The sequence below is a fragment of the Hyaloscypha bicolor genome (assembly GCF_002865645.1).
Source record: "Hyaloscypha bicolor E unplaced genomic scaffold K444scaffold_190, whole genome shotgun sequence".
NCBI lineage: Eukaryota > Fungi > Ascomycota > Leotiomycetes > Helotiales > Hyaloscyphaceae > Hyaloscypha > Hyaloscypha bicolor.
Window position 1 is genome coordinate 474,201 of NW_020194692.1, and position 25,178 is coordinate 499,378.

Sequence of the window (25,178 nt, forward strand, 5' to 3'; positions counted from 1 at the left end):
TTATAATAAAAGCCTTATTATATAATTAGAGTATAAATTTACTAATAATATTACCATTATTTAATTATTTAATACTTTTTTAAAAGCTACGACATTAATTAAAAGTTAAGCCCTAAATAAATTAAGTTGTTTTATTAATAGCTTAAGATTTATATAAATATATAAAGAAGTATCTTTATTTAAAAATAATTTTTACTAATAGTAAACTTTTATAATAAGTTAATAATATTCTTAAGACTTTTTTTAATAAAAAAATATAAAACTTTATTATTTTATAAAGATTATATAATAAGAGTTATCTTATTATAAACTTAATTTTAAGAAATATAGAGAAGAATAATATTTATCTATTAGAAAATAAAGATTATTTAAAGATATACTTAAATTTAATAAAATATATATGACTAATAAAAAAGAAATTATTATTTAAAACTTTAAGATTATTAATTATTTCTTAAAAGAAAAAAATCTATATTATAATATTCTTTAATTTTTTTCCTTTCTTAAAAGCAAACTATATTATATTTAATAATTCGTTTTTACTTTTAGTAAACTATATATAGCCTTAAAGTAATTATTTTTATATTTTATTACTAAGAGTAAAATTAGTTAATAAGTGCAGAAGCCCTTCTCTGAAGCATAAATTGGGTGCTCCGGAGGAGCTTATATAGGAGTGAAAGATGCCCAAGAGCTAAGCCCTTGAACAGGTGAGATCGGCACGCAGAGGGCACTGTGGGGGGGGGGGGGGGGGGGGGGGGGGGGGGCGCATATGCCATGCAACATATTTTTTATAATAATCAAAAGCTGGTATTCTAATACTGACAAATACCGGTATTCAATGGTTGCGAAACGGGGCTTAATGTGTCGGACCCGATTAGTACCTGAGTAGCGAGTAAGGGACCAGGCTTGGACAAACAAATTATTTCCTGCTTCCCACGTCTCATTACTTTTGTATTCATTCTCCTACGCTTATGATAAGATACGCAGTATTATATCTTCCAATATTCTCACTCACTCACAGCGCAATGGTAAACACTCCAAACAATACGAGCAGCCCCAGACCAATATTTTCCCTCCCACCTTCTGATTTCGTTACAGTAGCAGCCGGCGCTGTTCTAGTTGCCGTTGCATTGGTACTCCCATTGACCAAAGTACTAGGAGGTACTACAAACATTGCGTTGCAGGTACTGTCATACATCTGAGACGGAGCCAAGTTTGGCCCCGTCAAATTCTGATACGCCAGTCGTACGAGTGTATTTCCTCCCGGCACGTAGGTTGGCCACCCCGTTCCATTACCAGCACCATATGTCCTGAGCCCATTCGCTGGATCTTTCGCGAAGGTAGCCCAGGCACCACGAAAATAGTTACCAATCGCTATCTCCTCCAGCGTGCTTACAGGGATTCCGAGATCCGAGGGAGGGCTGTAATTGAAGAGGACTGGCAGCTCGCTTGCATGCCAGGCCCCTGAATCGGGAACTGTGGTGATGATTGTGTTTGGAAATTCCCCAAACCATCGATATCTCCATGTGGGGACTCCGTTAGCGACGGAAATATTCGCTCTGGCAGCAGCAGGGCAGACGAAATCAAGGAGGTTGAAAGAATCCCAATATGCATCTGAAAATTTGGAAGAATTGCCTTGGATTGCAGCCACTGCACGAAAGAGCCCGGCTTCATTATCGGCATTGCCTACCAGCATCGGTCTCTTGATGAAGTTTCCTGCCGCTGAGCGGTTGAGGTAGTCAGAGAAGACAACCACGTTGTCGATGGTAGGGCCGAAGCCAGTTCCTCCAGTGATACCTCCAGAAGGCAAGGCTTGGAGAATGGAGGTGTAGTTCTTCGTTCGCATGCATGATAGTACAGTTGCTCCACCCGAGGACGCACCTCCACACCCGAGTTTCGCGGACACGGTGTACCACGAGGCCGCGCTCTGCTCGGGAGTTCTTTGGCCGAGTCCAAGGGCGGTGCCAGACTCGGGTATAAAGCCTGCAACAATTGGGTCTGATGTCCACGCATACGAGTAATAATCCACGGATGCACCGCCTGCGGACTGTCCAAAAAGGGTTATGCGAGTAGGGTCGCCTCCGAATTTGGCGATATTGTTGCGTACCCATTCTGTAGCCAATCTTTGATCGAGGAGACCTAGGTTGTTCGTTGCATTGGGGCTTCCCGGAAACCCAAAAATATTGAGGCGGTAGCTATTCGAGGTCAGTAGTCCATTTCTGCACGAAGAGATGAACCCGCGATGAAAGCTCACTTGATAGACACAACAATGACATCTTCCTGATCAGCAATGAATTGACCATTATATGCAGGATTGTCGCTGTTTCCTGTGGTAAAACCACCACCGTAGATCCAAAGCAGGACAGCCTTCCTAGCGTCTCCAGTCTGTGGTTTGGTCCACACATTCAGTGTCAGACAATCCTCGCTGAATTTATCACCGAACTGTGCAAGAGCTTCCAGGACTATGAGCCCTGAAGCTGTGATGTTTGCGCTTGCCAGATTCGCCGTCGATACCCCTGACGCGATAGTGGCGGCAGGGCAAGAAAATCCCTAGGTTTTGATTCAGTGATCGCACTTCGAATATGTTTCTGACGGAAGACAGTGACTCACGAAGGATGTACCATTGACAGTCGAGTTACCAGAGTATTTCTGCGGTGCAGCAAAACGAAGATCTCCCACTGGAGGCACAGCAAATGGAATGCCGAGATATTCGGACACTTGCGATGCATTCAATGCTGCATGACCGCTGACTGGTCCACTATCTGTCTGGACTGTTTGGCCGACTGTCCAATCAGATTGTCTCTGCTTCAGAGTGTCCGCAATTGCAAAGGCAGGTAATGCTAGAAAATAGAGAAGAGAGGCTTTCATGACTGACTTTTGAAGACCGCTGTGGATCTGCTACTCTTGACAGAACTCGCTTTTACGTTGACCGAGGATCTACGTCTTTAAGTAAACTTCGTATGGCTAGCACTAACGTTTCGATGGTTCCGCACTGGTTACGGACCTGCATGAAACTCAAATACATTCGAGGAAATACTACCTAGGCGCTCTCATTCACAGACCATCAAGAGTTGTGAGAGCCACGATTGGCCTAGGCGTCATAAATACTGGTACGCTCCCAGTTGAGATGGCGTAGAAACATCGCAACGATTCCCCAAAAGGGAAGGCTCTCCATATGATTGGAGGCCTGAGTTCAATTCTTCCACATGGTCGATCAATTGCGGGGCTGGAGCTTGCAATCTTAACCGAAATGCGGGGGATCGCTTTGGCTGCTGCATGTTTTGGGCCGAGGTTTTTCACTTCAAGTAAAGGTTCGTTGCAACCGAGGTCACTTTTCTTTTCAAATTGTTTCGATAGTTGGCTCAGGCCTTGGTTCTAATTTGGCTATCGAGAGAGGGTTTCTCCGCTGTCTGGCTTAACTGATTCAGGGGGACAGAAGTCCCGGCAACGAAGGAATCTCCGCTCCTGGTCCTTTAAAGAAATTTGATTGACTGTTACGACTACCCGGAGTGACTTTGGTTGGAGTCTCTTTTCCCTTCTTCGCTAGTAATAATGTATCGGGAGAACCGGTCAAGTTACTCACACGGGTCGCGACTTGGGTATCAGGGATGTCATTGCGGTTGGGTTTACTGTTCTTTCCAATGCGGGTGTCATTGTTGTTGAGAACATGGAGGGTAGTTGGACGGACCTTGGCAGACGGTGCTTCAGAGTTTTGTTTGCCGTATTGAAGATTACTGAAACCAGAAATAAGCAGTCCAACAGCTAGGGGGGTATGGAGGGCAGCGATTAGTACGAAGATTGCGGCATAAAGTGACGGGATTACAGGGCATTCGTACTGCAAGTCCATTTTCAGGCCACTTTCTACCACACTCACCCACTGAAGCCCCCTATATTTCCAGGCTACTCTCCTGTAAGCACGCTATAAACTATAAACAAGGGGTACCACACCTTTAGAAGGCATGTCCCCTGTGCTTACAGGGGCAGAGTCGCTAAAGGGTCCTATAATAGCTCTCTCACAGCGTCCGAGCGCTATAGTTGCTCCGCCAGCAACACCATAACCCCTGAAGATCTTCAAACCCCTTGCAAATGTCTCACAGCCCTTGTTTTAGGGGTTCAGGCCTGGAGTTACAATGCTTATAGCGGGTGTAGTCCCTTAAACCACACCCTGGAGTCCGCTAAGACCCCTACGCGAGCGTAAATGCCCTGTAATCCCGTCACTTTATGCCGCAATCTTCGTAGTCAATACGAAGACAATGGCATAAAGTATCGAGAATACAGGGCATCGAGAAATTTTTAGGCTCTCTAGCGTATAGATTAAGGTAGTGAACTCGCTACAAGGCCCTATATTTCCAGGCCCTTCCACTAGAAGCAGCATTTACGCCATCGACAAGGGCTACCACACCTTTTCAGGGCTTCTCCCCTGTACTTACAAAGGAGTCTTCGCTAAGGAGGCCAATACTAGTTACTTGTTTAGCGTCCGAGCGCTATAGTTACTCTACTAATAGGCTATAACCCTAGAAGATCTACGTATCCCATGAGAAGATCTTATAGCGCCTCTTTACGTCGATTCAGGGAGCACTGCCTGGAGTTATAAGGCTTATAGTGAACTCTTGCCCCAAATTCGTGCCCTGTAGAGCACCAAGGTCAAAATGCCCTGTATTCCCGATACTTTATGCCGCGATCTCCGTACTCTATGAAGTCATTAGTTCGAGAATGAGTTCATAATATAGTTCGCGAAACTTACTATCGAAGTATTGTAGACAATATCGGCTTCCTTCGCAGAAAAGTGAAGTGGTGTATTTGCCGGGGTAACGATGAAAGAGCAAGCCGGGCCTATGCGGCCATAACAGTACCGCGGGGTCAAGAAACCTGGAACAGTTAAGTCTCTTTTTTAAGGCGTAAGCAACCGATTTCGGCGATGAGGCTGCTGTAGGTTGGGCTAACGGGGGGCTTTTAGCGGATACCATGGTGCTCATGCCCATGCCGGGCATTCCCATGTCCATATGAGAGCTCTACAGTTGCGTCAGTTCATCATGGCAAAGTCCGTGCCTTGAATTCCGCTTACATAGACGCTTTCAGGGAAACAGCGGGAGCACAGAAATTTCGATTGTTGTTATCGCGAGTGTGAATTTACTGTCGATACTTGCGTCCGTAAGCATGTGATTCTTTTGTATATAGCTTCAGCTTGCTTGGCTTATTAGCTCTTTAATCGATCCTTCCTGAACTGCATCTGACTCAAAGAGGCTGAAATGCTTCATTGTAATCATGCTGGCAGTTTGGCCCGAAAATAAATAACGAATGCGGTAGGTTTTCAAGGACAGGGCAACCTGGATTTCCTTCTATAAAGCGAGAGCCTGGCTGAACAATGGCCCTGTTCGGAGCAGAAATCAATCCTTTTGTACCGAGATGCGGAATTCCCATTTTGCTTAACAAGATGCTATTCTTGGAATTGCAAGTTACTATTTTCTCACCCGATAATATTGCGAAAGCATCTTGAAATAGACTCCTGATTGCATTGCGCACGACCCAGTACCCACTTGCCGCATACCGAAAGCTCGTGGCTATTCGAGGTATCCTCTTTTTTAGGTAGGCTGGCCAGATGGAATCTTGCAGAGAATGCTAGGACGAAAGTCTTGGCAGTCATGGGAAATGAAGATATATAGCCCCAATGACGAACATGTGGACGAAAAGCTCGCACAGCTGGCCACTGAAATACGAGGAACTATATTTGCCCTGCTCACATCATTAATTTAGCAAGTAGACAGCTCGCGGTTCTCAAAACGGCCAAGCAATTGGGGATTGGCGTTGATGAGATGCGGATGAGTCTGTGTAGTCACGAAGTCTATGTTGATGTGTATCGAAGTTGTCACGACAAATGACCGTGCTGATTATCCAAACATTCGAGAGCCGGAATCCTCGTGGAGCTGTGGGAGAGGTTTTGGTACACATGATACTCAATCGTATTGATCAACTCTCACCTGTAACTTGTTGATTGCTTCTTGAATCCTGAGATACAATTAAAAAAGTTGACTACATGCAAAAAATAGATCTCCAATATCCTCACTTCTATATCGTTCCGGACTGACTTTTGATGTCCTAAATTGGTTGTATTTCCCCAAAGTAATCTACTGCTGAGGCCATTGGAATACCTCGTCAGGAACTGGCCCAATCAGTATATTGAAAAATTCCGTCACGACTCTTGTCCTCAGGCCTGGTGAAAAGTAGTCATACCCAACAACTGTATCAAACGCATTCACAAAAATGGTTACCGGGATTGCATTCTGATACAGTATTGACCACTGCGCACAATTAGCGTCTTGTCTTTCTTCCCTTGCAAAACTCCAAACAAAAAAATCGCATACCGAAGCAACAACCCCGTTCATATCTCTCCTCACCAAGCCTGTAAAAACAGCACTGTTTTGGACCAGTATGTCTTCCGTGAACAGCGGGAAACTGGGGTTTACGTAATCGTTGAATACCGTAGGAGATGAAGCGATTGAAGGGGTGAATGAATACATGATATTAGATACCAAGCCTGATGATGAGATGTTGTTATAATCGAATATGGAGGAAGCTAGGTTTAGGGCATAGGCTTCGTCTGCGCGGACTTTGAGAGCGCGAGGTGAGGAGTAGATATAACCAGCGGTGATGTGAGAGAGGTTGAGGTTCCTAGTTAGGGGGTGGTTTTTTTTTAGCTAAAGTTAAGAAGTATGTGGATGGGATTGGGAGAAGCTATACCATTTGTGCTGGAGGAAGCTGGCAGTGTATTCGGTGCTCACCGATGGAGGGAGAGGTTATTCAAATGTAGAAGAAAATTCGATCATACTGGATGGGAAGGCAGGAGAAGGGATAGTAGTAGTTGCAAAACACCTGGAAGTAAACATCGTCGACAAGGCGACATATGAGTAGGTCCAGAGTTTCATGATGATCTTGTAAAATGTTTGGAGGCGAGAAGAGGAAATATCGGCGTTCAGGAGGGCGAGGATCATCGTCTTATAGAATTATTTCCTCTGTTCGTCTCCCGTCCCGTTTATGATGGCGACTAGGGAGAGAAAGGAGATGAGATGGGAAATAAAAATCCTGAAGGCTAATTTTTTGCAGAGGAAGGAAAATATTCTTCCGAGTCAAAGCGGGACGTTATCCCAAACTTTAAGCAGAACTACTCGATGAAGAACAAGAGATGAGTGAAGTTGAATTGGTGCCTAGAAATAGCTGAGGCTTGACCAATCAGTCCAGCCGAAGATGGTTCCCGACCACGCGGCCACATGTCTCTTGGTCAATGGGAAGTCCGAAATGGCTGGGCATCGTTTTGTCGTTCTCCGAGTGGCAAATGATAAAGTGTCGAAATCCTAGGAATAGGTAAAATGAGGTACGGGAAGGGATCAACGTAGGCTGCTCCGAGCTGCGGATGGGTGCTGCAATCGAGTTAGCATTCCCGGCCCCTGATTGGCTCCTTCGTCAATTTCGGGGACGAGCGTGGCCTGCGGACTCAACCTCACGGAAGGCCCCTAAAGTCGCAGCAGCTGGCAGTGAAGCATCGAAAGATTGCTTCTTGCAGTTTCAAATGTTCGGGGGGGGGTTGGGGGTGCGCAATGTTGTGGGGGGGTCACGCAGTTCAATGTCAGCGATGCTATAACATCCCGAACCATTCCGTTCGAAGGAAGTGATACTAACTAGCTACAGGATAGGAAGCTTTAAAAGAGGAGTAAAAAGGTAGAGCTGGAGGGTGTTAACTAAAATGCAGCTGACTTTCAGTGATTTGTATACCATTCATCTGAGCCGCGAGTGAAGGCTGAGAATACCGTTTGATGTAAGATATGTACTCTTAGCGTAAACACAAATCTTTGCCCCTTCCATATAAGTGCAAGTGCAAAACGACATTGAAATAGCTGCAACTGATACCTGGCGTTGAAGAAAAAAAGTCATTTGCCAAGCCCCTTGCTCATAGCGTGCATGAAACTGAGAACGGGTCGTTGGACCAGGGCTAATTGAACCAAATCACATCTTCCCCAACCCCTTTCACTCTTCCCAAAGTATTTGCATTATTATAAAGCGACCTCGAGACCTTCATTTCTGCTCGAGCTCCTCTTTGTAGTTACCAAATTCGTCCTCATTCTCTATGCTCCTTCTATGATGGATCCATTTTCCCTCTGAGTACTCCCAGACATTCCGTCAAGACAAATCTCAAGGCCGTGAAGTGTGATCTATTCATTTATATGCTCTCTGTTCTTAGTAATCTTTGATAGAGAATTTGTTAGAATGCATCTGACCTGCGTTGATAACCTTTCGGATGTTCTCCTTTATTCTTCTGGCACGGATAAAACCCTTATTTAGTCACATTAAGGTCGGAAACGGAAGAATGTGAACAAGTGCCAAGAGCCACGGTAGTTGCTAAATACACCAGTGGCACTTTTCAACGCGAAATGTAACCTGCACATATTGTGAGAGTGCACAATTCTGATAAGTTAATAGAGATGTACGCAAACAATTTAACTAAATGCTTTAAGAGGTGGTTTAAAATACCCGAGAACACGATTATGTCAACTACTCATTTTCATTTCTTCTAGTCCCTTGTTCCCTCATATAATGAATCAATGAGCTGATCGACACCTTTCATAACGCCCTCTCACTGCTAAGTGCAAGAATACTATTTTGAACCATGGACGGCAATCAACTGAGCGTATTGAAAGTAAGAGTCTAAAGTTACAAGAGAGCATATAGCCCCGTCTATTTTCACAGTTGTAAATAGGTATATATAAGCCTCAGAGTCATAATGTATCTAAAGCATCAGGTTGTCACTGGACCAAAAGTGGTTGGTTGCCTGACGAGCCAATCAACGTACAGTTCTCGCATTCAATCCGAGCTTGGCACGCCACTTGTCTGAACTAATAAATTTTCTGCTGCTGAGGTAATAAGCATACCCCGCTCCCACGTGCTTCCCTCTCACTCCCGATATTCCTCTCGTCTTCATTTCACTTTGGAATCCCGCAACCTTTCTTCTAAGAAGTTTCGCTGGCTTTGCCCCGGAGACCATTCAACTTGGAAAGGATATTCGAGGAACTCGTCCGCTTCAAAATAACACCCCTTTAGTTATCCCGGACTGTTTGTTAATTACCGTACCCTTTGGAGATTTTTTGTTTCCTCCATAAATGGGGAATTCCCACGAAACAAGTTGCAATCCAGGTTCCGCCGTTTGTCTCAGAAGAAGGCCCAGAAAAGGCCACAAGAAGTCAAGACAAGGATGTCTAGAATGCAAACGACGCAAGATCAAAGTACATCTCTATTCCAACCAAAGTCTTCTCTTATTGACGGGAGGCAGTGCCAAGAGAAACATCCCAGGTGCGATAACTGTGCCCGGCTATCTCTTCGCTGCCGGTATCTTCCTGAAGCAGCGGCTATAGCAACCAAACTACCAGTGCAGCGAATCTCCTCTTTACACATCGGCAATATCTTTAGTCTGACCGACATGCGGCTGTTTCATCATTTTCTTGTCGCTGCATTTCCACATTTCCCTGTCAGATCTGACAATATATGGCTTTCATATATCACCCCTCTTGGCCATCAAGCAAGTTTTCCTTTCATAATCAGATTTGCATTTCTGATGACCAATACAGTGTGAATATTTGATGCATGCCATGCTCGCTCTCTCCGCTTCACATCTCGGGAAGATTTCTCCAGCTCCAAGTTGTTTATCAATTCCCGCTCAGACCCACCGTTTAGCTGCTATGAAAGGGCTCAACGAAGCACTCTCTCGACCGATATGCAATAGTGAAGAAGCTGATGCTGCAATAGCAGCTTGTTATGCCCTCCTGCTCCAATCATGGTATATGGACGATGGACTCCAGGCTTCTTTGGTGTTAACAAGGAGCTGTGAATGGACCACCAGATGGGTAAGAGAGCAGAAGGTCAAGAGTGTTCTGGGGGACGAGAATGAGTATACCAAGCTTGCCATTATGAGGGGAAGGTTCAAGGATGCACCGATATTCGATGTAGCATTTTCTCAGAAGGCGGTAGCGTCTGTCCAAACTCTACAGCCTCTTTGCATAGAAGACTTTCAGGTTAAGGTCTTTTATGGGTTGAAAAAGACTTTTGAATTACTTCACATCTCACCTATTGCCGGTAAGACTCTGCCATACTACGTGGTTCCTCGCATTGAACTAAAATAAAAAACCAGCGTATGATGCATGCATAAAAATGGACGCTTTAATAACTCAACTCGACCACACCGCCTTCCTCCAACTTCTCGAACCCAGTAACGAGACAAGCCAACTTCTGCTTGCTCACCTCGTGGCGCTGCACCTCGTCATGCGGCCAATTTCATGTCGAGAGAGGAAGCATTACACCGTCACCATGTATGGCATCCGCATGAATACATGGATCCCGGGGATTCACAACTCAATTTCAGAGGACAGCAGGAATTTGTTAGAGTGGCCAATGTGGATCGCGCGCCTGCACGTTGAGGGAATACTAGAGAAGTGGTCCTTGGCGAGTTCTTGAGCTTGTCAATAAATGGAGGAGGCTTCCCGTTTCAGTGAACTATAATTGATACCACGATTGGGTAAATCAGCCACGTTGCAAGCAACCATCTATTTGCTGGGCCGTCTATCGCAGCGCTGGAGCGCCGCACTTGATATTATATATTTTGTTGAAAAACAGTTGTATATATTATTTGCCTTTAATATAAACTAAAGGCAAAAAAATTTCGATTTATTTTCGATTTATTTTTCATATTATTATACCTGCAACCTTCTGCATGCAAACTCGGACAGCATTTATCTCCGGGCGTTTATGAACATGGGGTGGGGGGACACTTCACATAACAATTATTTTAGAATTCCCATTTGCGACACCTTTTCCTTGATCTGTTCTTAGCAATTGTTCACATAGGCCGTGAACATGGTGTCTTGTTTGCTGTCGTTTCTGGCCCTCGCCTTAACTACCTCCTTTGCCGCGCAAAATGTCAGCAATATCCATGCCTTTCCCTGCAACAGAGCGACGAAAAACGGGGACGTCCTCACCGTCAACTTCAAACTTGGAGCTCATGAAGTGATTATAGGGTGAATTTTTGTCAACTGCCTGACAATACTTAGAGTAATGGGAGTTATAGTTTTGGCCTGGGAATGCTGAATATGTGTATCGGCGATCAAAGGTATATCATGAGTTATGAAGCCTTCTTATAAACTGGGCTGGAAGCTCCCACCCCTCTTGGGAAGCATCTACTAACGAACCGACACAAAGCTAATTCTTCCCCCTGAGTTTGCATATGGGAATCGCACTGTGGGCTCCATTCTCGCGAACTCAACTCTGGGTCAGTTGCCTCTGTTTCGCCGTTGCCTCATACTAACAAAGCTGTTATGCTAGTCTTTTGGGCCGAATTAGAGAGCATCCAGTACGCTTCGTACCTCCACATTTGAAATATCGATGATTGGGCAAGACTCAACTCTCCCGAGTACATTTGGCCGCCAGCAATGAATCTCTCATCCAAATTCCGAAGCTTCCAGACAACGTTTCTGAGCCGCAGATTCTCAACAGGTTTCTCTTGAGTGAAGCCGCCGTATGGACTTCCTAAGAATTCTGGGTATCTCACGAACTCCCGTTCTCTGCTCCCACTTGTTTCTGAAAGCTTGTTTGCTCAACTTCATACACTCTGTATATTCCCCCTTGTTGCTCTAACGCATCGGAGATGCAGTAAGCCAGCTTGCATACTTATCTTTCGTAAGATGTTGCTTCTCGCGTTCGTGCATTATGGTTGATCTGCCTCAAACCCTTCGGGTCCGCAGAGCTGCCCTTCGGCGTTGCGCCCACAGCATCACCCCTCCAAGGCTCTTCCCAAAATTCATATGTGATCTCGAGATACTCGTGTGCAATGTTGTACCGCTTATCATGCTCGACTTTGTGTACTGAGGCCGCAATTCCGCGCCGCTGAGTCGAGGTATGTTGTAACGATGTTCCAAGTCACCCTTCCGTTGCTCGATTGGTTGACGGCCGAGAATTTGCATGCCATGGCGGAGGGATGTTCGTAAGAAGTCGACACGGTGACGCCGAAGCCTATACTTTCTGTCACTCCGGCAATGGCAGGAATGATGTACAAAGGGTCGTTGACGGGGAATTGAGCAGTGGCAGGAATAGCTGGTTCGAGGCTCGTAGGCCCTTTGTAGACATCGTAGCCTCCCGGGACATCGGCGAAGAAGATGGCCTGAAACTTCGCTGCTTCGAGCTTTTGGGCGAGAACTTGCCGATGCTTGATGTTGTTGTATTTTAAGACTTTTCTGCGGGGCATTTGAAAAGGTCAGGATTAAGATGTCCTGGCAATTGCATAGCAAATGCATTGAGAATGAGCTACTTCTTGGCAGGAGCCATGATGGGGGAGGATTGACGATGCTGCTTCATAGTTGACGCCACGTTTTGGGTCCCTCTGATACAATTGATGCTCTGGAAAAGGGAACAATGAAAAATCTAGAGGTACACCTACCTCGAAGATACCTACCTCTACCTCTCATTCGCACGCCGCACTATGCGATCGTCGGGATGGGGTCCATCTGGTGTATGCTAAGAGGGAGAGTTGCAGGTTGATAGGAGGAGGTTGAAAAATTGCCCGCTAAACGAAGACGCTGCGTAAGGTTACGAAGGCGCACCGAATTGAAATCCGTCCATTTTCGCCTAAGGCAAAGAACACCAAAATATTTAGTTTTTGAAAATTGCGCATCATAGCACTACCAAGTCCGAATACTTTAAATTAAGCTTTACATAGAAAAGAAGTCAAAGTATCTTTTATTATGGTTTCGTGGTTCTGAGCTTTTAGGTAGTTTTATTACGAATTTTTCAAGGTGAGGGAATGATTTTCCAAATTCTCGCTTAGCAAACGGACGGTTTTCAATTCGGCGCGCCTTCGTACAGTAGAACTAGAAGGGATCACCCACCAACCGCCCAAACCCCCGTAGCCCCCTTCCCGCCCACGCCTACCCCACCAAAATTTTCTCGATTTTTCAAAGTCTTTGGAAAATTCTAAAATAAGAATACAAATTATAGAGAATACTCGAAACATCGCGAATACTGTATTAACTTTTCGAATTTGTGGCGTTAAGGTCTCCAAAATCCAAGTTGAGCGGGAAGGGGGTGTGGGTGGTTGGTTGGTGGGTGATGGTGCCTCTAACTCGTAAGGTTGTTGGCGACACCATTTTCTTTCCACCATCTTCAACAACAAGTCCCTTTCTCTCCACCTCGTCGTATCCCGCTCTCTTCACGCGTCGCTATCATCGCAACGTATAGTTACTAATTGCAGCAATGATTTGACGGGGGATAGAAGCTTTGCGCAAGTGCTGCTGTTTCCTCAGTAATGTTTCTAAGACGCGTCTGTAGCGGAGCACCAGAGCTCCCGAGCGGAGGGGTTATAAAAGCAAGTTATTTGTTCAATGTTCGCCTTCATAAACTCCAATTGCCGCTATCTCCCCCTGATCTCGCAGAGACCCGAACGCGACTCTCGAAACCGTTTCTCCTCGTCGCGGCCGAAATACCTGCAAAAGGTAGTCCGTCACCGCTGAGAACCCAGATACGACAACTGGCGAAGAGAAGTGTGTATTCGTATCTAGACTTTTACCAGATTGCTATACTTTTACTTGTTATCTTTGCTTCTAGGGCTAGTAATTGTCTTGGATATTTCTGGTATTGCTAAATATTTAAGGTCGAGCTCATCAAGCAAGTTTATTCTGGGTAATTAAACCCTATTCTCAATCAATCTATGCTCAAATCAAGCAACAAACGCCCTTGCTCCTTTCTGTCCCTTCTTCCCAGCCTTAGCCTTCGCAGTTGCCGTACTCTTCGCACTGGTCGTTGCAGTAGTGGCAGCCACCGCAGCAACTCCAGTTGCTTGCCCTAGGTTGTTAATAGCCAGCAGAGCATTTGCCTCAAGAAGTCCCTGTTCCGCCTCCGTAGAAGCGTCCTGGTTCGCCTTCACCGCAGCTGGCAGATCAACCTGATTTACAGCGATCTGGGCCGCGACTCCCTCAAGGGACTGCTCTGTCTTAATGGTTGCCGGTGAGTTGGCATTCGGGGTCACATCTGTTTGCTGGACGGCGAAGCAGCCACCGAAAGGGCCAGCTGCAGCGCTGTTAAAGCAGCGAACTGTGCAGACGTTTCCGGTTGAGGCTGAGTTTAGTGTCAGAGATCATGCTCAATTCAAGTTGATAGCAGGGCAGAAGGGACCTACCTCCAACGCAAGCCATGTTCGAAGGCATCTTGACGGCAAGAGTGATGTTCCCATCTGCCGAGTCCGTCTCTTTCACAGTGAGCTTTGTTTGTCCCGAGACACCATCCGCATTGCTCGTCAGGTCCATATCACAGGTATACGGTCCCGCGCCATCAGCACTTCCTTGACGAATCGTCACAGCGACTGTGCTGCCCTTTGTGACAGAGGTGACGGTATTGTTCGCCAACTGGTCTTCGGTGTTCTGGCCGATGTCGATGTTGCCTGCGAGCAGAGTCCGTCCGCACTCGTTGACGACATTGGCGTTGATCTCGGCCTCATTGATGATGTTTGCGTCGGTTTGGGTGGGGTCAACTTGGAGGCCTGGGCTGGCTGGTGTGCCTTTCGTTCCTTGGGCGCTGAGGAGGACGCCTTGGCCGTTGGCTACTGCCAGAATGGCCCAGCCGCGTAGAGAATCTGTTTTAGAGATGGCATTTTGGAGGATGTAAATGAAGCCGAAATGTGCACAGCACCGCTTTAGACAGAAAATAATATGATCACAGGTCAAAAGGAGAGTCAGGCCTGCTGGCAAAAGGGGAAGGAATAGTGAAGGCGAAGCGGAAACTGCAGCCTGCCACACCGGACAGCGGCCACTGACACCTTATAGAGGCGCATACATCATCCGATTCTTGACGTATCTCAATCCAAAATCCAAACCACAAAATTGGGTCGAAGATCGTACGATAAGATAACTGCAAACGGCTGCGGTTGCATGGGTGGGGGCCGGTGGATACTGAAGTGGGATGGTGGATCCTCGCCAAGATGTTTGGTTGTTTGACGGGTATTGTGAAACATCGTCAAAATCTCGAGAAGAGGCTTTCGCGTGTACGCTGCTCGATCATTAATAGACACTGAATCTCTAATCAGATATTATTTCTGCAGTCTGGTTTTCAAGTGTTTGTGAAAGGAGCAAAGTTCAAATCGAACTTATTTTTCAGCGAATGTCCCTGTGATGGGGCTGAAGAAATCACCGTACCCGGCAAAGAGTTTCAAACTCTCGAGGAAACAGAGGTGCAGTCGTGAGGCTCCAAATCAGCCCAGGTACATCCTGGCATGCCGAACATGAAGTGAGAAAGCATACTTCCAGTAAGCACCGGACGATGGGAATCATGAGATGATTCTGTAACAGGCGTTCAGACAATGTTTTTGCACTTCTTGAAAGTTACGGGAAAATAAAGCCTAAACTAATCACCAACGCAGCCACGAATTCTCATTCTCAGTATCTCGTGCTCTGTTTTTTTTAGGGCAATCAAATGGACGCTAAAGGTCTTTGTAGAATGTGTATATGCTATCAAATGCAGCTTGGCCTTCGATTATCCTCTGTCTATTCTCGACGTCATCGCCCCTTTGTTCTGATTCGCTTACGGCCATGCCCCTATTCACCCATCTCTACCTCTCAACTCACGCTTAACTCCCCGGCACTACTATCTAAGGTTATCTATTCTTCTTTCGCCCAGCTGTCACGTGTTTTTGTTGCATATCGCACGGAGAGTGTATATGGGCTCTACGCAAGTAAAGGGCAGGCGACGAGGAACGAATAACGAATAACGAATTGACCAATATATCGAAAAAATCAACTCAACAGGCCCCCCATGTCTAACCCCTCTAAACCTCTACTTTTCTCTCTATTTAATATTTATGACAGAAAAACCATGTTCTTTTATTATATATCCCATGTCGATGGCAGACTCTTAAAGGAATTTAACTTCGGTTACAAGCGAATCGACTTGATAAACTTGCTCAAATCCTCGCCACCCACCACACAACTTTCCGCTTAATTTCATCTAGCTTTAGAAAACATATAGTATTTTCCTCCCTTTATATCTCTTTATTAAATTTCTAAAATAATATTTCAATCTTGACTATCTCACTTTCCTTTATCTATAACTTCTTTGTCCTCGAAGCCTTTTCGCTCCAAACGCCAATTCGTCGATTCAGTCGAGGAATCACTCGGTACAGTAGTATGCATAGCCACAGTTGCAGGTTCTATCCTAATATTCGCAATGATAGCGTTCCTAATCTATCTCCAAGAGGAAACGGACCATTTCCAGGTGGTGAAAAGGACCTGATGTTGAATAGCCGGATTATACAAGAAATAACTCTCCCATCCTCATCATACACATCAGCACTGTCAGGTGCGAAATAAATATTGGACAAGGCGAATGGGCTTACTGATAAAGAGAAGTGTCGAATTTTCTGGTTGGGAAGATCCGAAGATCTGTTCCATCCCATCTGTCAATACGAGCGGTTTAGGAATCGGGCGCTACGATTGATCAATCGTAGCGCCGATTAATCAATCGGGACTCCCATTAATCAATCGTAAATGGAATACGATTCGCAAGCCACAGTGGGTCCCGATTAATTAATCGGGGGGCCGATTGATCAATTGTATAATATTGGGGTTTCGGGCCTAAGGAGGCTGAAACCCTTCAGTTCTCAGTATGTAATAATATATCCTCAAGACTAATGGCTGAAACCTTTTAGTTCTCAGTATGTAATAATATATCCTCAAGACTAATGGCTGAAACCTTTTAGTTCTCAGTATGTAATAATATATCCTCAAGACTAATGGCTGAAACCCTTTAGTTCTCAGTATATAATAGGGGTAAAGACACTTCTCTAGAGCCTCTAGATATGTATAGGGCCTCTGCTCCCTTTTTACTACCTAGACACAGTTCACAGCATATAGTTCACAGTACACAGTTCACAGTACACAGTTCATAGTACAAGCACTAGCTTTCTAAGCAAAACCACTGATTCTATATACTTCTTAATTATTACCTCACTTCTACTATGTCTCTTTTAACCCTTCGTTTATCTCCAGCCCCTCGTACGCCTCGCGAACGCACCTATGGCCGTGCAGATTAATATTTTGATATTACTGCACCAGGAGCACGTTCCTCTGGCACTCAGTTCTTACCCTCCCCTATTGCTGAAGAGCCTACTGATAATTGGTCCGCTGAAGACGAAGCTGCGTGGGATCAAAGGCTTGCTACAGGTGGTAGTAAGAAAATTCTTACTGCTAGGAAACGTATGGATATTAGATGGTGGTTGCAAAATCCTGATGCTTCGCTCCCTAGTGGAACAAAAGCAGAGAAACGCTACCAGGCTAATATCAAGCACGAATCCCAATTATACGAGCTTCAGGATAATCAGGTATATCGTAAGGAATACCATGATAGTCGCCGCGATGAGATCCTTCCAGCTCGCTATGCTCTTTGCTATAACAATGCCTTTGAGATTTTGACTACTATTCATGAGAAATTAATGTATGCAGGTAAGTATCCCTGAAATATACTAATTTTTATACTAATTACCTATATAATAGCCCCTAATATTGCATTTGAGCATGCAAGACGAATTTGGCATGGCCCGTCCCGTGACGACCACGCTTGGATAAGTGCTCGCTGTTCTCACTGTAATAAGGAAAAGACTCAGAAGAATAATAAGGAGATTATACCTATCCAATCTCATTATCCTGGCGAGCGTATGGTTCTGGATTTAATGGATTTTCGTGTAAGTGTCCCTTAAGTCATGTGATTTACCCCTATATTCCTGCATTTCGTGCATTTCGTGCGTTTTTAAGCTTTTCCTATAATTTTCGCGATTCCTGTGATTTTCATAAATTCCGAACCTTTTTATCCACACTTCATTAATACTATAGTATTATTATTACTAATACTATTATAGCATGATCCGGACGGAGAATATACGTGGATCTGGCAATTGAAATGCCACTTTTCCAAGTTCGTCTGGATCCGTGGGCTTAAGGCTAAGACTGCGGACAAAGCTGCGGACGAGCTTGTCAAATGGCTAAATAATAATGGATATATTTCCATTCTAGCCTGTGATAATGGGGGGGAGTTTAAGGGGAAAGTGATTGAGATTTGCAAGAAGAGAGGGATAAAGATTATTCGCGGACGAGCTTATCACCCCCAATCTCAGGGCTCTATTGAGGTGGCTAATCGAATCTTTAAGAAACGGCTACGGGCCGCACGAGCGGATACTGGTATCCAATCGTGGATACAGTTACTTCCTTTAATCGCATGGGTAATTAATACCACAGCTACAGGGGCCCTTCCTAAGGGAAATACACCATACGAGGTCTGGTTTGGACGAAAGCCACCTACTGATTTCCTGGATCACAAGGAGAGCGCTCGCCGTGCATATATAGCCCTGGGAGGTATAGAGGGAGGGGAAGAGGTTGAGAGTGATGAGAATAGTAGTTCTGAGGGTGGAGAGGATAGCTTATTCGTTGACGAGGAAGCAGATCAAGAAGAAGCAGCTGAGGAGATGATTTTATCTGAACTAACTAAGAGGGTTGCGGAGCATATGAGAAAACAGAGGGAGAATATGGTAAAGAGAGCGAATTCTAAAGCTCTTGAGTATGATATTCAAGAGATTGCAACCCTCGGGATCCCAAAGCAATACAGATTCAGTACAGAAATGGCTAGGATTCTAGTGAGAGTTCTGGAAAAGACTTCAAAGGTATGTGATTTATGAGCCTTACTTTTAATAAAAGCTAATTAAAATAGGGCTACTGTCTAGCTACTAAGTATGGCGAGCTTACTACTCTCTGGCCGCATAGTGCCCTCAACAAAATCACCTCCCAATTAACTTATCCTGATTTACCTACTACTGGTGCAATCCACAAGAGGGATAAAATTACCCTTCCCAAAGCGGTAGCAAAGGAGAATAATCGTGGTTCAATTGCGTCAGTTCAGAAGGCTGGAAGAGTATCTGAGAGAGCAAAGAAGAGAGTAGCTAAGGAGCAAGCACGTGAGAATGGAGCTAGAGAAGGAGGAGAATCAGGTGATCAAGTAGAGGGGAGGGCACCAAAAAGGGCTAGGGTGGCTATAGGAGCGCCTAGACGTAGTGGGAGGCATGTATAGTAAAGCTTTTACTATTCCCGAAACCTCAATATTACCCGATTAGGCAATCGGCTCTCCGATTGATCAATCGGCCCCCCGATTGATTAATCGGGACCCACTGTGGCTTGCGAATCGTATTCCATTTACGATTGATTAATGGGAGTCCCGATTGATTAATCGGCGCTACGATTGATTAATCGTAGCGCCCGATTCCTAAACCGCTCGTATTGACAGATGGGATGGAACAGATCAAGGTTGGGTGGTCGGCGAAGACTAGGCGATTGGGATTTTTGAGGGGGCCGACTTGCTAGGACACACTCCAATAGTCGGGGGACGAATAGCATGGCAAAGTTTCAGGAAAGAAGCCACTGGACGGAAAAGGTTAGGACGCTCCAAGTCGACTTCATACACTTATGAACAAGATTAGTTTTCAAATAGAAAGAATTATATACCGACCATGCTCTGCCCTCCAATAGGAAGGTGTCACCCTCTACATCATTGCAGGAGAATTCAAAACCTCCCCAACAGTCATCTCCGGCTTTAACCCCGCATCCACAAGTGTCAAAAATACCCTCTTCATTTCCCGTAACAGCCTCTCCACCACCTCACTCCCAACGAATCTCTCATCATAATAAACCACCCACTCCATCCTCCCATCATATAGGTCAACGTTAACACCAAACGGGTCATCGCACCCAGCATGCGAGCTCATATATTCAAGCCCCCAACCCTTCCCCAAACTCGCCAGTGGATGCGGATTGATATTGATATTCAACGAATTCTTCAACCGGTCTTTCAAGTGGCTCATCTCTCTCAGCTCCAGCCAGCCGAGATGTTCGAATGGTATGCTGGTACTGTTGAACTGCTGGGACTCACAGAGTAGATCTTTGACTTTTTGATTCGGATTGATGTGTGTTCGCACGGGGATGAAAAGTGTTGTAGGACCGATGAGATCTTGGATACCATCCACAGGTAGGTTTCGTCCTGAGCGATCGGAATAGAGGATCACGTCCTCGCAGTCGAGATGACGGGCGATCGTCAGGCTGCAGGCTATTTCGATCATGGTTGGCAGGGTACATTCTGCTCGCTGAATCTCGGGGCTCCCTATCGACATGGACTTTTCAGTGATGTTGAAGACAATCCGACCAGGTGGAATGAGAAATAATGGCTTCGTGTTGGCGCCTGCTAGATGCGAAGTCCAAAAGTCGGTGGCGGATTGCTTATCAGCTTCCGTGATGTACTTGACGAACTGGTTCATTGTTGGCAGAGGCGTGTCTGGCAGGTCTTGGAAATAAGCCGCTTCCAGTTCCTTGAACAGCATACTTCGAGCAAAGGCATCGTAAATCATATGATGTGCTGTCATGACGAAAAATCGCTCATCGCTGCCTTTAGGCGCCACAATTGCAAGCCGTAAAAGTCGATCCCCAAATGTCATGGGTGCTGTTTTATCTTCTTCGACGTATCGATCCAGATCATTTGCTTCGGCCCATCGGAAAGGCTGGGGCTCCTTGAGCACCACCTGAAATATCCCATGGCCAGTGTTTATGACACGAGTCCGAAGACTTTGGTGACGATGAATTGCCGATATCCAGATACCCTTGAATTTCTCGAAATCGATAGCATGCGGAAGAGAATACACCGCTTGCGATTGCCAATCCCACGGGCCGTTGATATCTTTCTCGGCTTCAGGGTACCCAGTAACGTAATGTAGCTGCATCGCAGTAATAGGATACATGTCCTCAATTTCTTCAAGACTGACCCTACACTGCTGAGTTGCTTGGTTGCATAATTTTGCTTTACTTGGACCGGATAGTAGAGAAAATGGAGTGACTTCGTCAGCCCTCACATTTTCCCGCGCTGTCAAAGCCAGTTGCATCAGATTAGGAGTTTTGAAAATCCCTGCAACTGTCATAGTCATGCCCTCTCTTCGCGCCATCGACACCAGACGCATGGCAAGCACGCTGCCACCTCCAAGCTCGAAGAAGTTGTCATCAAGTCCAACCTGATCAACACCGAGAAGGGTTTTCCAAATACCAGAAATTCTCTTCTCCATGTCTGTTAAAGGAGGCTTGTAGCTTTTCCTGGGCGGCGCCGACGAATGAGCGGTTCCATTTGCCTGGTGCGTCGCCATCACATCGATTTGAAGTTCTTTCTGCAGTTCTGCCACTGTCGTTGAAGGGCCGCAGACAGATATCCTGAGAAGGAGCTGCTCCATTTGTTGGAACATTTTCCGCACTTGAGCTTCGGAGAGGACTTGATTATCGAATGTTGCTCTGAAGTCAATGTTATTATCTTTGTGAAGTTCGCATTCCATCACAATTGCGAAGTCCATGACCGGGAAACTGTAGCTCCTCCCCTGCAGTATTGTCTTCGAATCTGGAGCCCTGTGTGCGGATTGCACGACCAGGAGGCTGCGGAATTTGCAAGCTGGTACGGCGTCTTCGCTCACCCGTCGGATGTTGTCGAGTCCAAACTGAGCGAATGGGAGGATTTTGAGGTACTGCTTCTGAATTATTTGAAGAAAGTCTTGAACTCTTTGGTCTGGTGTGAATCGTGCCCTGAATGGGATTGTTGTCACTGTCGGTCCTGGGATTCGGTCGATTCCTGGAAGTTGTGCAGTGCGGCCATTCAAGGTGACGCCTGTGATAATGTCTGTGGAATTCGAGTAACTGGCAAGAAGAAGGAACCAAGCTGCTTGTATCATAGTAGCCGCCGTAGTAGATCCTCGTTTGATAGAGACTACCTTGTGCTCCAGCTCTGCATCGGCGTGTGAATTAAGATGATGGAGGATGCGATTGGACCTTTGCACCTTCGGGATGTAATTTGGGTTCGGAAGCGGTGGGAAGACAGGAGCGGATGTACCAGTCAATTGTTCCTTCCAAAGCTCCTTCGCCGAAGACTTGTCTTGCTTCATAATATGCTTGACAAAGGTGTTGAACTTTGGATTGGCTGGCATTGCTGGTGTGACTCCCAAATATTCCTGTTCGACGGAGGTAATAATATCTGATTCAGACCATCCATCTATCTATTGATATACGCAAGTTAGCTAGTATTGGGGCATCCAAGCTTAATATCTTTCTCGTTTAAAATAGGTCTAAAGGGCTTACCAGAGCATGGTGGATAGTCCACACAAGGAAGTATTGCCGAGGGTCATCCTGCCTTACTGCCGACAGACGAGACATGGTCTTCTCCAAATGAAGACCCCGCTGCTTCTCCGTTCTAAGGAAAGAAGCCAAATCTCCGTCGACCACGTCCCAATTGAGAGGCTCATCGACTACGACCTGTAACAACTCTGAATTGTAGTCGAAGAACCTCGTCCGCAGAACTTCCGTATGCTTCGAGATATTTTCCCATGCATTTCTCAACTTATCTAGGTCTATAGTCTCTGGCATTTGATACACGAACTGCAGAATATATGTGCCATCATCCTTCATTGACAGAGCCAGGAGACCCTCTTGCATGGGTGTGACAGGATAGATATCTCGAATATTGTGCGGGGCGATAGAACAACGTTTGCGAGCTTCCTGAAGCACAAGCTTGATATCCCAACTCTTATCCAGGAGGGAAAATGGAGCAATGTCGACCGGGGTTTCATCGCCGTGAGTGAGACCTTTTGTGATATTCGCCATGTCGGATAGGACAGGATGATCGAAAATGGCCTCGAGGCTTAAGTCTAAACCACCAGTTCGGGCTGCAGCAACAAGCTTTATCGCCAAGACAGAATCTCCTCCCAGGGAGAAGAAATTGTCATCCAGATCGATATCTGAAGGCGGGACACAAAACACATCTGCCCAAAGCCGTCGAAATTGCGACTCGTTCTCAGTTAAGTGTGAGAGCGACTTCACCCCGGAAGATCGGCTACTCGCATGAGTGAAAATAGCAAGTTGCTTAGCAGATAGTGGAGTGACGCCGTCCCGGAGGAGTTTTCGGTCAAGCTTCCGAGAGACAGTAAGAGGAACGTGTCTAACAGGAATCCAGATTGATGGCACAGCGTAAGTCGGGAGTATCAGCCTCAACTTTGCCTCGATCCGCGAAATCAGAGACGAGAAGGCTTCTTGCTCCTGGGGCGATGTCCTGAGAGAGGGGCCGTCATCTTCGTTCTTTCTATCCCAATCTAGACAACCAATTGGAGCAGAAGTGGTAAGGCATAAGAATGCCACCAACTGCTTGGTGACCAAGCCAGACAAAATCACTGCCTCGACCAATACGTGCTTCGTTTCCACATCTTCCAACTCGCTTAAGCAGCTACGGAGATTCTTCTCCACCTCTTCTAATTCAAGCCGTACTCCCCGAATTTTGACCTGATTGTCGATCCTTCCCATGTAACAAACCCTCCCATCCTCAAGGTACCTTGCCAAATCACCAGTTCGATACAATCGGATCGGTTTATGGGCCGTGGACCCATTAATATGTGGCGTCCAATCCGGATTGCGGATGAATTTCTCGTCGGTCTTGGACTGATCATTCAAATATCCTCGTCCAACAAGTGGCCCTTCGATCAGAAGCTCTCCAACCTCTCCAATCTCAGCCAGTTCATTCCAATTACCCTGCTTTGAGATCCAGGCTCGAGAGCTGACTGGTCTCCCTATTTCTCCAAGCGCTGTCTGGTGATCGCTGGCGTCCGAAGTGAAGCAAATGACACAACATTCAGTGGGGCCTATAGCGAAAGCTAAGCCAATTTTTAGCCGAAAATATAGCAAGAAATTTCTCACCGTAAACCAAAATCAGTCTTAATTTCGAAGCCCACTTCTCAATGAATGAGGGAGAAGCACTCTCTCCACCCAATATTAACGTCTTCAAGGTCGGCACATTTTCGAAAGTGAGATTAGTAGCGAGTGAAGGTGTAAACTTGGCGTTCGTGACTTCCATTCTGTTCATCGCATCAACTATGGCATTATTTCTCTCCCACTCTGAAGGAATACACACGGTTCCTCCATGAACGAGAGTTGCAAAGATGTCCGTGATGCAAGCATCAAAAGCGTATGAGGCAAACTGGAAGACGCGAGATTTCTTGCCATAACCCATACGCTGCCCGCAGTAGGTAGCTGTGGTGGAGAGTTGCGAATGCTCAACTAGATGATTTGTGAGACATTCGGATCAAAAGCTCTCCTCAGATAAGTACCTACTGATGACAGCTTTTGGAACACCAGTACTCCCTGAAGTGAAGATGATGTAAGCCGCGTTGATGAGCTTGGCGGAAGAGTGGACTGGGGCTTTTTTCAGTTTGAGGAACGCCTCGGCATCCACGACAAATGACCGTTCTACGAGATTCTGACAGGTACCCAAACATGCTGAAGATGAGAGAGCGAAAGTGGCTCCTGCTTGCTTGACAAAGTACTCCAGCCGAGCAACAGGTTGAGAGGGATCCAGAAGAGCGAAGGCGCCTCCTGCCTTGAGAATCGCAAGCAGCCCGACAATTGCCCATTTAGACTTCTCGAAGCACAAGGGAACGATGACTTCGGGTCCAACACCTTGTGTAACGAGATGGGTCGCTAGTTGTGAAGAGAGATCCTCGAGCTCGCCGTAGCTGAGGTTGCCATCCGAAGAGCATATTGCTTGTAAATCGGGATCTTGCTCTGCATGAGCTCGAATGAGATTGTGGACAAAGGCGTCCATGGCTGGAGGAATGATTCGATTCGATTCCAACATTCGATCGAAAATCGAAGCGCCGCCAAAGCTCCCGTTGAGCGTCATTGGATCTATTCAGAACGTTTCCTCTGGTCGCAGAGAATTCTTTGTACTGAAGGAACCTTAGAAGAGCGCGGAGATCGTCTCGATAATGAGTGTTGCGTAACTGGCGAGAGGCTTCAAATATGAGACATCATATCTGCAAAAATTCCATACTCCAGGAGCAAAGAAATATATCCCAAAGACGCGACAACTGGGACTGGTTGCATGGGACGGCGATTCGTGTAAGCTGACGGTGGAGGAACGTATGATCAAGGAAGAAACGTGCTGTAATTTCCCCGATAAATGCCCGGCACTCGTGTGCCTCGCTCGTGCCGTGCCGCGTGCCCCTGCTGCATGATGCAAGTGAGTGCCTTTGGACGCCATTCACGGTTCTG

At 46.0% G+C, this 25,178-nt stretch overlaps 7 protein-coding genes across 7 annotated transcripts; 1 reads left to right on the forward strand and 6 right to left on the reverse strand.

Moving 5' to 3' along the window:
- Positions 1-1,015: 1,015 nt before the first annotated feature.
- On the reverse strand, positions 1,016-2,868 carry K444DRAFT_605142 (alpha/beta-hydrolase; the record flags this gene model as incomplete). The annotated part of the gene is made up of 3 exons (XM_024878843.1): positions 1,016-2,195; positions 2,255-2,550; positions 2,611-2,868. The coding sequence occupies 3 exons, from the start codon at positions 2,866-2,868 to the stop codon at positions 1,016-1,018; spliced, it is 1,734 nt and encodes a 577-aa protein (XP_024726546.1).
- A 3,257-nt stretch (positions 2,869-6,125) lies between these two features.
- Positions 6,126-6,761, reverse strand: K444DRAFT_712649 (uncharacterized protein; the record flags this gene model as incomplete). Its single annotated transcript, XM_024888282.1, has 3 exons — positions 6,126-6,299; positions 6,363-6,669; positions 6,739-6,761. Coding segments are annotated over 3 exons (504 nt in total), but the record flags the coding sequence as incomplete, so codon positions are not given.
- A 2,216-nt stretch (positions 6,762-8,977) lies between these two features.
- K444DRAFT_291989 (uncharacterized protein) lies at positions 8,978-10,637 on the forward strand. Its single transcript, XM_024871670.1, has 3 exons — positions 8,978-9,565; positions 9,615-10,119; positions 10,175-10,637. The coding sequence occupies exons 1-3, from the start codon at positions 9,242-9,244 to the stop codon at positions 10,495-10,497; spliced, it is 1,152 nt and encodes a 383-aa protein (XP_024726548.1). The 5' UTR covers positions 8,978-9,241; the 3' UTR covers positions 10,498-10,637.
- Positions 10,638-11,706: 1,069 nt separating this feature from the next.
- Positions 11,707-12,280, reverse strand: K444DRAFT_638676 (bacterial luciferase-like protein; the record flags this gene model as incomplete). The annotated part of the gene is made up of 2 exons (XM_024884291.1): positions 11,707-11,922; positions 11,960-12,280. The coding sequence occupies 2 exons, from the start codon at positions 12,278-12,280 to the stop codon at positions 11,707-11,709; spliced, it is 537 nt and encodes a 178-aa protein (XP_024726549.1).
- A 1,368-nt stretch (positions 12,281-13,648) lies between these two features.
- K444DRAFT_657866 (uncharacterized protein) lies at positions 13,649-15,629 on the reverse strand (the record flags this gene model as incomplete). Its single annotated transcript, XM_024886198.1, has 3 exons — positions 13,649-14,145; positions 14,207-14,659; positions 15,626-15,629. 3 exons carry the CDS (start codon positions 15,627-15,629, stop codon positions 13,748-13,750), a joined length of 855 nt encoding a protein of 284 aa, XP_024726550.1. The 3' UTR covers positions 13,649-13,747.
- Positions 15,630-19,485: 3,856 nt separating this feature from the next.
- Positions 19,486-23,650, reverse strand: K444DRAFT_292052 (condensation-domain-containing protein). Its single transcript, XM_024871671.1, has 2 exons — positions 22,221-23,650; positions 19,486-22,138 (listed from the first exon to the last, which is right to left on the reverse strand). Exons 1-2 carry the CDS (start codon positions 23,433-23,435, stop codon positions 19,604-19,606), a joined length of 3,750 nt encoding a protein of 1,249 aa, XP_024726551.1. The 5' UTR covers positions 23,436-23,650; the 3' UTR covers positions 19,486-19,603.
- Positions 23,651-23,760: 110 nt separating this feature from the next.
- Positions 23,761-24,807, reverse strand: K444DRAFT_548955 (acetyl-CoA synthetase-like protein; the record flags this gene model as incomplete). The annotated part of the gene is made up of 2 exons (XM_024876409.1): positions 23,761-24,185; positions 24,240-24,807. The coding sequence occupies 2 exons, from the start codon at positions 24,805-24,807 to the stop codon at positions 23,761-23,763; spliced, it is 993 nt and encodes a 330-aa protein (XP_024726552.1).
- Positions 24,808-25,178: the final 371 nt, after the last annotated feature.

Bases quoted from the DNA above. Each gene is read 5' to 3' on its own strand.
- K444DRAFT_291989 (XM_024871670.1), top strand. From the start codon at position 9,242: ATGTCTAGAATGCAAACGACGCAAGATCAAAGTACATCTCTATTCCAA. The intron at 9,566-9,614 runs GCAAGTTTTCCT...TGACCAATACAG, and splicing joins TCACCCCTCTTGGCCATCAA to TGTGAATATTTGATGCATGC. The intron at 10,120-10,174 runs GTAAGACTCTGC...ATAAAAAACCAG, and splicing joins TCACATCTCACCTATTGCCG to CGTATGATGCATGCATAAAA.
- K444DRAFT_292052 (XM_024871671.1), bottom strand. From the start codon at position 23,435: ATGGGAAGGATCGACAATCAGGTCAAAATTCGGGGAGTACGGCTTGAA. The intron at 22,139-22,220 runs GTAAGCCCTTTA...GTATATCAATAG, and splicing joins GGACTATCCACCATGCTCTG to ATAGATGGATGGTCTGAATC.